Genomic DNA, 11347 nt, shown 5'->3' on the forward strand with positions numbered 1-11347 from the left:
TTTAAATAACTTTTGAACTATTTAAGAACATTTCCAGTTATTCCGTAATGTTTGAGTTTTTTTTAAATTCATGGTCTGTAGTATCAAAGGCTTTACATAAGTCAATGAAGATACCTAAGGTATACTCAGATTTTACAAACAATTCATTGATACTACGTGTTAACTGGAGAACCGCGTGTTTAGTAGAGTTGATTTTTTTAATCCATACTGATGGTTAAATAACAAATAATTGTCCGTAAAATGTGTGTAAATTCTGTTATCCATAATTCTTTCTAGAATTTTTGAAAAAACTGGAATATCTGTGTAGCTTTTGTTATTTTAAAGACACAAATACAAAATACAATAATATTTTAACATCAATGATAAAATATTTAAAAAAAATATTTTATCATTTTGTTAATTAAAATTAAAATATCAGTTATTTAAAAGTTTCTCTTCCTGGTCTTCAAAGCTGCAAACCTGTCAATCACATCGTCAAAATCAATATCTTTCACCATATCACTTTAAATTGGTAATATAGCCAGATCAGAAAGTCTTAACTGTCCGATGGTTGATCGCAAATAGTTCTTTATAAGTTTCAGTTTTGAAAAGCTCCTCTCACATGAAGCCATATACACGCAGATCGTAAAAAATAACTGTAGGCTTTGTGAGAGTATTGGGAGAGATTCAAGGAAATCCCAGTCAACTATGAATTTTAAAATATCAAATATTGACCAGTCTTTAACTTTGTGGATATCAAAATCTGCTGCTGTCATGTGTCTTTCTCAGTCTTTCTAAAGTTCTTTTAAAAGCTCTATTTTGGATAGTTTATCATAGAAAGTGGCCAATTTTGGAACTGACACCTCAACTCTTCTTCAGTTGCTGAGAGAAGACTCTTGCCTCAAACATGTTTACTACTTCCTTGATCATTGTTGATCTGGTCTGCAGTTCAGAATTAAAACAATCAATACACTCCAGCATCGTTCTATTGTTTTCTTCTTACATAGTGAATACAGCATTCCCCTATCATCTTTCTACTGTTATTCCAAATTGGTCTGCTTTTAAAAGTGCCTCTTCAATTGCATGCTCCACTAAGTGACTGCGCTTCTCCTGCAGAAAAATTCTTAATGGCTCTAACTTGATCACTACTTTGTGAAGAGTTAAACCTTTAGTCTGCAGATACTGCTGTGTCAAATTAACTTTCTCAAGTACAGCAGCCCAAAAGTAAAGGTAGCACAGAAACGTAAAATCACAGACAGCAGGTAAAAGACCTTGTGCTGCACTTTTTGTTTCCACATTTTCACGAATATCACATTGAGCTTCAATTGCCGCCACACATTCATCAAACTTATCTTTCACCGATTTAACAGCAACGTGATGTGCACTCAAGCGTGTTGTTGATAGCCTTTTAACCATCATTGCAGTGTGTTTAATTAAAACATCCTATCGATGGGTGGAAGCAGCAAAGAAGGAATACATTCTATCAAGATTTCAAAAAAATGTTACACATAAAGCATTTTCAGATAAAGAGTGTTGACCACACAAGTTAAGCGAATGGTCCACGCATCCGTTAAAAATAGTTCTTTCTTTTCAGAATGGTTTAAACACCTCCATGAATTCCAGACATTGCGGCAGCATTATCATAGCCTTGCGCTCTGCACATCATTTTGTCAAGCCCATCACTTTCTAAGTTTTTTAAAATGTCTAAACAGAGGTCATCAGCTTTTTTACCCTTTAAAAGAAAAAATCCTAAAAATACTTCGCTCACCTTAACTTTCCCGTTGTGGATTTTCACATATCTGATCACCTCAGATATCTGGGCAGTGTGTGATGTGTCAGATGTGGTGTCAAACATGATTCCAAAATACCTTGCAACCTTTATATCATTTAAAAGAATTTCCTTCACATAGTTTGCCAGAGCAGTTATAAGGTCATTCTGAGTTTCTGGTGAAAGATTAGATACAGCTACAGATGCTTTTACTGTTGCAGATGTACTCTTCTTTAATATAATTAAGTGTTCTTTTAACACAGGGTCATATTTAGAAATGCTAGATTTTGCTTTGCAAAAAATAATGAGATATCAAGCAACCTGTGCAAGATATCTCTCCATTTTTTTTTTATCCCTATTTATTACAGCAACACAGTTGGCATCAATTATTTTGCAAAGCTTAAGACCTGCTGCTAATGTTTTCCATTTTTCAAAGCAATCTAGATGGTCATCTGATATCTCATGATTATGTAATTTTGGGCTCGCTTTTACCACTACTGAAACCTTGTGACAAATTTTGATGTTTGTTCTGTTACATTACCAGTTAAGAGTCTGCAGCAAAAACAGTATAATTTGTCACTAATGAGCAAGCAAACCATCCATGACCGCAGTATTTTCTCACCATTTGGCATCTTATTGTAGAACCTTCTTTAGACAGATGACGCACATCTCCTTTAGTCTTTACACCTTGCCTTGCAACACTGTACTGAAAGTACTGAAAGGCCCATCCTTGTTCTGAAAAGAACCACTTCTGTACTGCAGTACTGCAGTACTGAAAGGCCCATCCTTGTTCTGAAAAGAACCACTTCCTCTTTTGACAATTTCAACTTTAAAATTATCTGGAATAGGTGCATTCCAGAAAGAAGCATCAGATAAAATATTCCATTTTTTCTCATCTACTTGACTCAACACATTTACAGTATCATGACAAAAATTATTTTCAGCATGCATTTCTGTTTCAAAGTCATTCACTGCTACTTCATTGTGTATTTCTGCATCAATCTTGTGATTGTGATTCTCTTCCATTATGGGCTTTATTCATTCTTTTGAAGATTGCGTGCTGTCAGGATTTGAAGAATCGATACCAATTGTAGATTGTGGAAGAAGATCATTTGATGAACCTTGGCCATCAACTGGTCTCCTGACATATTAAAGCATGAATCAAGTTAGTGATTTTAGTGATTCACATCTTTTCTTCTTAGCTTTTCACTGCTCGCATCCACTAAGCCTCTTTGATTTGTGCACTCCATGCGGCATGATGGAATATTCTAAACTAATATATATATATATTATATATATATATATATATATATATATATATATATATATATATATATATATATATATATATATATAATATATATATATATATATATATATATATATATATGTATATATATATATATATATATATATATATATATATATATATATATATATATATATATATATATATATAATAAATCAGGGACTTAAAAAAATACAACTAAATAAAAAGATATAGTATAAATATATATATATATATATATATATATATATATATATATATATATATATATATATATATATATATTTATACTATATCTTTTTATTTAGTTGTATTTTTTTAAGTCCCTGATTTATTATATATATATATATATATATATATATATATATATATATATATATATATATATATATATATATATATGTATAATATGTTGGTAATGATGTCTATTTGGCAAACAGCCAATTCTCAGTTTAATATGATTAGTCAATGCTATGATCAATTTTAAGAAGATTTTTTGCAATGTTGCTTGTATATTATTATTAATAAAGTATATTGCTTATTAATAAAGTATATAAACTATTATTTATAAATATATTTATTAATAAAATATATTGCTTATTAATAAAGTATATAAACTATTATTTATAAATATATAAGATCAATATACCTTAAATTAAAAGTGCTGCTGAGCTGTAATTTTACAAATTCAAGGTAACCACGTGTTTTATTTAAATCAATTAATATTTAAATTAATTTAAAATAAATGTTTATTTTGTTAGATTTTTAGAACTCGTTATTTTTAGAATTATTTTAGAATTCGTTATTTTTAGAATTCGATTTTAGAATTTGTTAGATTTTTGGTGTATTTCAGTAGATTTCGGTAAAATAAATTAAGTTTTTTATTATTTTTTGGTATCACCCCTTGATGGTGTCACCCGGTGCGATTTTCAGATTTTCTAACCATGAAAATTGAAAAATTTCATGAAAATTGAAAGATAGAATCTTATAGTTCTCATGTATGGATATGCTATTTTTTCTCATACCAAATCTATATTGTTTGATAAATAAATAATATGAGTTCTTAGAAATCAGTTTAACAAATTTGATATTTTGATCTTTTAATTTAACAAATATAACTTTAAATTTTAAAATTTAAAGGAAAATATAACTTAAATTTTAAAATTTAAAGGAATATAACAAATTGCTTACATTTTTTCTAATATCAAATGGAAAAGTGACGCTAATCTATGCATTGTCTACTTTTGCTATATATAAAATATAGCAAAAGTAGACAATGTAAAGTAGAAATAAAAATAGTTTTTATGTAGCCATACTTGAAGCACTGTCACGTTGCATTTAGGCTGCGTTTCTTGCTATTTTCTACAAATACAGTCTCATCTCTTTTTTTATATATCAAAATTTAATGTTACTCGTTTATTCAAATCTATAATTGTTACTACACGCTTTACAACCCTCTAAATTTTGATTTACTTATTTTAAACAAATATAGATCAAAATTTTAAACAGATTTTTAATTAGCGAAAACAATAAGTTTTTAAATAAATTTCAGCTTAATTTTTGTTATTTCAAAGCTTTGTAAAAAAATATTTTGATAGCAACGCGCATAGCAACAGAGCGAATATACTTTTGTGTGCTTTTTCTGAATTATTACTTCAAATACAGATTTGTATTTATTTCTTACTTGCTACATAAAATTTTGTTCCTTATTATATTCATTTACATTGCTAATAAAATACGATTTTACCAAGTTATCGTAACTAATTTCTACAACAACACAAACAAGAATATAACAAACAAATAATATAACAAACAAAGAATATAACAAACAATATAAACAACAATTATTATGTATGTTTTTGAAAAAGAAAAACTAAAACATAAAGTCTGTTATTTTAACTTATGAAAAACTAAATATGAAACCAGGATATTTTAGTGTACCAGGTTCCAGACTTAAAATTAAAAAAAAGAATAAAGCAATCATTTTTTAAGTCGTGTGAAATTTTGAGATTAAAACGTAGGTCATTACGAGTTCGTCATTTATCAAAGGACGATAAGTCAAAAGAAAACTTTTTATTTTTTACATTATATTTTTAAAAAGAATACCATTTTATGAATTTCTTTTTTGTTTCGCATTTTCCTAAACTTTTTAAAATAGCCGTTGAAAAAATCTCAAAAATTTACACATTTAGAGTAGTTCTATAGAAATTCATTATTGTTATTTTTTTTTTTTCAACATCTTCATTTACAACAAGGCTGTAAGCAACCACTATTAGAGTTGGAAGTTACTGGAAGAGAAAAGATGAAGTTTATAGAGCAAAATAACGATTGAAAGACGACTTAAAATATAGTAAATTATATGAATCGGGAAAACAAGATGAAGGAAGCGAATTCCAAAGAAATGATGTTCGAGGAAAAAAAATAAACAAAGAAGAACTTTTGAAGCACTTAGGAACAGTCATAGTAAAAGAATGACACTTAATTAAAGGATGAGTAACTAGAGGATGAATTTTAGTAGATGGCAAAAGAGAAGCTAGCTCTTTAGAGCAGTGCTCATTATAATATTTATAGAAATGAGAAAAAGAAGCATGATTACAACGATGAGATAATGGTTAGAGGTTCGCTGAAATAGCAAGTAACTAAGTTTACTAGGCATTTTTGCACCTTGCCTAAAAGATAAAGGGGATTATTGGAAGATCCACCCCAGATATGATAATAGTATTCTATACAAAGACGGATTTGAGATTTATAGAAATAAAGAATAGAATCCGGAGTAAGAAAGTGGCGAGCAAAACAAAAAGATGCATTCTCAGCTGATGCTAATTTTGCAATGGACTTGATATATGGTTTTCAAGAAAGATAGGAAGTAAGAGTTAATCCTAGAAGATGAAGGATCGATGACTCATTGAGTACATTACCACTCATAAATATAGAAAGATCTAAATTATTGCGATAACGATTAGATGAAAAAAGTTCAGTTTTATCTGAATTAAAGTTCACCAGCCATTGTGAGTTCATTGCTAAATTAGAAGTGAGATCTTTTTGAAAGCTCAAATGCCCACTCCAAGCAATCAGGGAGTGTTGGCTTCTTATCAAGACAAGAATAAACGTTAGTATTATCAGCAAACACCTTAAATGGCTTCTTATCATGACAAGAATAAATGGTAGTTTCATCAGCAAACAATGCCACCTTAAATGTGAGAATTTCTGGAAGGTGATTAATGTAAATTAAATAGAGTATAAGACCAAGGATAGAACCTTGAAGAACCCCTGAAGTTACAGGGTATGTAGAAGAGTACTGTCCACCGAGGACAACTTTTAAACTACAATTGGTAAGAAAGGATTCAATAATCTTAAAGATGTTACCTGATATACCGTAAGAAGAAAGCTTATGGAGAAGACCAGCATGCCAAACTTTATCAAAAGCTTTAAAAATATCGAGAGCAATAGCCTTAACATTTTTACAATTATCTAATGCACGATAAAATTTATCGGTTATTACTGTCAAAAAATCAACTGTAGAACGAGAAAATCGAAATCCATGTTGATGATCAGAAAGTAAGTTCTTAGATTCAAAATGAGAGATTAAGTGTTTGTTAATTAAACACTCAAAACCCTTGCTTATGGTAGGAAAAAGACTAATGGGACGGTATTTATATTAGGCAGTTTGATTGCTCTCCAGAATTTTTGAAAAAATGGATAACAGATGCTGCTTTCCAGCATGCAGGAAAATAAAACTCCGATAAAGCACTTGTTAATAGTTTTGAAAGTATAGCCAACATCAACGGAGAAAACTTCTGCAAGACTTTAACAGTTATGTTATCCGGACCACAGGCTGTAGAAGAGTTTAAGCAGAAAATCATTTTAAATACAGTAGCTGGAGTGATACGAATGTTAAACAATGGATTAACCTTGCTACTTGTCTAATAGAAAGCAGTATGTTTCTTATGATGGTGGTAAAACTGACAATAGGACAATCACTTATGGAGTTCCTCAAGGATCCATTTTAGGACCGCTTTTGTTTTTAATTTACATTAACGACTTAAGCAGAGCTTCGAATATTTTAGACTCTGTTTTGTTTGCTGACGATACCAATTTATTTTATTCCCATAGTAACATAAAAACTCTATTTAAAACAGTCAACGAAGAACTGTTAAAAGTAACTGAATGGTTTAATACAAATAAATTGTCATTAAACTTAACCAAAACTAAGTATATTTTTTTTCATTGCTTTTATCAAAGAGACGAAATTCCTCTTAAGTTCCCAAATATTAGCATCGGGAATCAATTTATAAAAAGAGAACACTCAATGAAGTTTCTAGGTGTTCTTCTTGACGAAAATATCACCTGGACAAACCACTTAAAATTAATCGAAAATAAAATTTCTAAAAATATTGGCATACTTTATAAGGTAAAACCTTATCTAAATCAAACTTGCTTAAAATATATCCACTTCTCTTTTATTCATTGTTATCTCTATACTAACATTGCTTGGTGCAGCACCAATAAAAAAAAAACTAAACAAACTATTTAACAAACAAAAACATGCCGTAAGAATAATATCCAACGCAGACCGTCTCTCTCATTCACAACCACTATTTATTAATCTAAAAATCTTAAATGTTTACCAAATAAATATATATCATCATTTAATTTTTATGTATAAAATCAATAACGATACGATGCCAAATATTTTTAAAACGCTATTTAAAAAAATACAGCACAAATACCTTACTAGACATGCAAACAATAATTATGTTCAAGCTAAAAATCACTCTGAAGCCACTAAGTTTTCCATCACAACTAGAGGCCCCCAACTAAGGAGTAAAGTAATTAGAAATGTCATCAAAACGCTTGCAAACATAAATATTTTTAAATCAAAACTAAAAGAAATAATTTTAATTAACCAAAACATGAAGGACTTCTTCTAGAGCTATATTTATTTGTTGGCCTTTAAAATATTGTATAGTATATTTTCATTTTATTTGCAAAGGTTTAAAAACTTAGTTCACTAAAAAACTAATTTTTTTAATTTTTATTTTCTTTTTATGAAAAACTAAAGGTCTTGCTATAGAAGTTTAAATTCTTTTCATTATATTTCCTAATTAAGAATTCTTAATCGCAATAATCAAAAACATTTATATATAGTTTCAAATATCATTTTTGTTTGTTTATTTCTTTTTCATTTTTGCTTTGTGTTCAATTATATTTGAAAATAAGTTTTAGAATTTATTAACTCTATTTTTTATCTTTTTTGTTTGTTTGTTTGTTTGTTTTTTGTTTTTGTTTTTAAAAATAAAAAAATAAAAAATAAAAATTTTTCTTTTTCTTTCTTTTTATATTTGATAACTTTTTTAATGACAAGATTTGATAGCTATATTATTTACGGATTATTGGGAGCTTGGCGATAAGACTATTTTGTCTTCTTCTTGCCCCCGCCATGTGTATATTTTACCAATACGAGAGTTATAATTATTTTAAACGGCAAAAAAAAAAAAACCCTATTTGTTGGCTATTTCGTAACCTGAGAATAGCGGGCTTTGGCGTTAGACAAAACCTTTATACAATGGTTTCTAGCAATAGTAAACAGGCGTCCTTTTAATTTGGAAAATTGTTTTGCTAATAGATATGAAAGTTATGGTTTTGGTTGGAAATTGCAGTATCACAATGGGAGGGAAACCATGGAGAAGAGTAAGATTTGAATTGGAATCGTCAAGAGGGAGTAAAAGATTCCATGCCAGCCTGAATCCAAGCAGTTATGTAAGAAGTACATTAGTCAACTGAAAGACGAAATATTTCTACCCAAGAGCCATCGCAAAGAAAATCACGGAAAGAGTCCCAGTCAGATTAAAGGTAGTTGTAAGAGGTACGATGATAGGGAGATTCTGATGATGAAGAAGAATGAGATAATAGTTTTAGAGAGATCAAATCGTGATTAGAAGCACCTAAGGGTCAATTTAAAAAAAATGAGCACTGGCAACAATCAGAAACAAAACATAAGCCGAGTAGAGAAGGTAAATAATTCGGATTGTCACATAAAAAATAGTCTGTGGATTCAAACCTAGTTTCCCAACAAATGGGTGAATTTTCACAAATGTAAATTCCCAGACCAAGCATAAGACTAATGGAGTCTTTACGAGTTAAAGGAGGATAGCCATCAACACTATGATCACAAGATGAGACAGCCGAACTCAAATTAGTCTCACAAAGAGCAAGTAGGTCTGGCGAACTTTGCAAGAGATAAAGGTCAACAAAAGAAAGGTTACTTCACAAATATTAGTGAATGATAAATTTAGAGAACTTGGTGTTGACAATCGTTTTTAAAGTTTTATAGTTTTTTATTCTTTAGTCATTTTTTTAATTTGTTAAAGAACGTGACTCAAAGCACAGATAGCACTCAGTACACTATTTAATAGTCCAAGCAAATTCCTCATTACTATCAATATACCCTAAGCCGTAACAAAGGGTTCCAAAAGTGGCTACTGACAATACACCAATGCAATATGGCACTGTTAGTACTCTGATATTTTACAGCTGTTGATGGAATCAACAGCTTTGAGAGATCGACCACAGAGTTTGGGATATATGACTACTAGCTGACCTCAGAACCATAAAACTGAGTTTTATAATTGTACCCTTATTAGGAGATAATAGAATGAGTTGCCTAGTCATAAAAAGAGACAAGCAAAACTCATGCATTAAGTTAAGAAGATCCAGCATTTGACATCCTAAACTGGAAACAAAAGTCAAAATGGCGCAGATATATTATAGATACATCTGCGCCAGCCTAATAGATAAAGAAGAAGTGCGAGGCTGGTCTACAGCCAGAATCTTTTTACCCCTTAAGTGTTTCCTGAGAGATCTTCTACAAGACGGTAATCGGATGCATTTAACGTTTGCCCAGAGTGAGTCAATTTATCAAGAAGCAATCTCTACCCTTTACTCAACCAAGAGCTTCGAGGCAGGGGGGTTTATATTCGGAGTTGACTTCTCCTAGCTTTTGCCTAAAAAAGCGTATACTACAAGGCAGCAGGATGTACTGGGTTACATATTACCAGTAGCAGGATAACCTGATTTGACATCATTATTACTTCTTTAGTCATTCTTTTTAACCTTTTTTCAGCATCTTGAGCTTTGTTTTGGTTACCATAGCAATGAGCTATCATATATTTGTATTTTTAATGTCAGTAAAAAATTTACTGCGACTCAAGAGAAAGTTCGTATATAGTTGTCATTTGAAAATTTGAGGGTAGTCGCCCTCAAATTTTAAAAATAAGTTGTAAGTGAAACTAAATATAAAAAGAGAATTATAGAAAAAAAATTGGTTTAGAGATTTTTAAGCTTTGTTTTCAAGATTTTTTTTCTAGATGACTTTATTAAACGCCACTGAAAATTTTATTTGTTGCTAATTTTTTCAAGAAACGATGTTTTAATTAAGAAAGACATCCGGAATGCACTTGGTGCTTTGCAGGGACCACAATATCACGGATGCAGAGTTTGCACTAAATTTATATATTGTTTTGTAAATATGTACTATATTTGTGCTAATTATTTATATTTTTGGTCAGAAAACGGGAACAAAAAATTAATGGGACCACAATGGAACTAGGTGTTTGTCATCGTATTAAAGGTTATAAGCCTATAATTTTGTTCAATTACATGACAAAAGCGAGATTTAATAGATCAAGATCAATCAACAAATTTTTTAATATAGAAGACCAGTTGCGTTGGTTGTAACAAAACGTGTTACTAATATTTTTAACTACTATCGAAGGTAAACTTGGGTATTATGAATTCAATAGTTGTGCAGTTAAGCCATATCAGGGTGATATGGCTTAACTACACAGATAAGCAATACCTATCAACAAGCAATAAGTATATTATAATTTGATCATCCTCAGTGAAAAAACTTTTTTTCTTATGGTATTTTAATTTTTTATAGTAATCTAATTTCCATTTTTTTTAATACTTTAACCGATTAATACTTGCGAACGCATGATTTAAAAACCATAGGCAAAAAAAATCTAAGAAATTTTAAAGCGTCTCACCATATAAGTTTCCGTGTCACTATAACCCTTTTTTATTATTTTTTGATATAAAACTCTTGCCTTTAAGCATTTTTTTGAGAATAGCCAAATTAGCAGAAAGCTAAAATGATTTATTTTGTCCCAATATAGTGAAAATTTGAAATATTATTTTTTTTATTTGACATTTTAAACTTTTAATTTTTCATTCTGAGAACGCCCCCTTTTTTGTTTCACCACCAATTTTATCGCACCAGGCTCCCATAAAAAGTAAAGACAGCTAATTCA

General features: G+C 29.8%; 1 protein-coding gene across 1 annotated transcript; it reads right to left on the minus strand.

The window, feature by feature from the left end:
- Window positions 1–1579: 1579 nt before the first annotated feature.
- LOC136090945 (uncharacterized) lies at window positions 1580–2773 on the minus strand. Its single transcript, XM_065817923.1, has 3 exons — window positions 2435–2773; window positions 2069–2251; window positions 1580–1978 (listed from the first exon to the last, which is right to left on the minus strand). Exons 1-3 carry the CDS (start codon window positions 2771–2773, stop codon window positions 1580–1582), a joined length of 921 nt encoding a protein of 306 aa, XP_065673995.1.
- Window positions 2774–11347: the final 8574 nt, after the last annotated feature.

Source organism: Hydra vulgaris, chromosome 14, assembly GCF_038396675.1.
Source record: "Hydra vulgaris chromosome 14, alternate assembly HydraT2T_AEP".
NCBI classification, from domain to species: domain Eukaryota; kingdom Metazoa; phylum Cnidaria; class Hydrozoa; order Anthoathecata; family Hydridae; genus Hydra; species Hydra vulgaris.

What these genes read in the sequence shown, in the direction of transcription:
- LOC136090945 (XM_065817923.1), bottom strand. Translation starts at nt 2,773, where the DNA reads ATGGAAGAGAATCACAATCACAAGATTGATGCAGAAATACACAATGAA. An exon ending in GTACAGTGTTGCAAGGCAAG is followed by an intron (nt 2,252 to 2,434) that starts GTGTAAAGACTA and finishes ATTTGTCACAAG; the next exon opens with GTTTCAGTAGTGGTAAAAGC. An exon ending in TGGAGAGATATCTTGCACAG is followed by an intron (nt 1,979 to 2,068) that starts GTTGCTTGATAT and finishes ATTATATTAAAG; the next exon opens with AAGAGTACATCTGCAACAGT.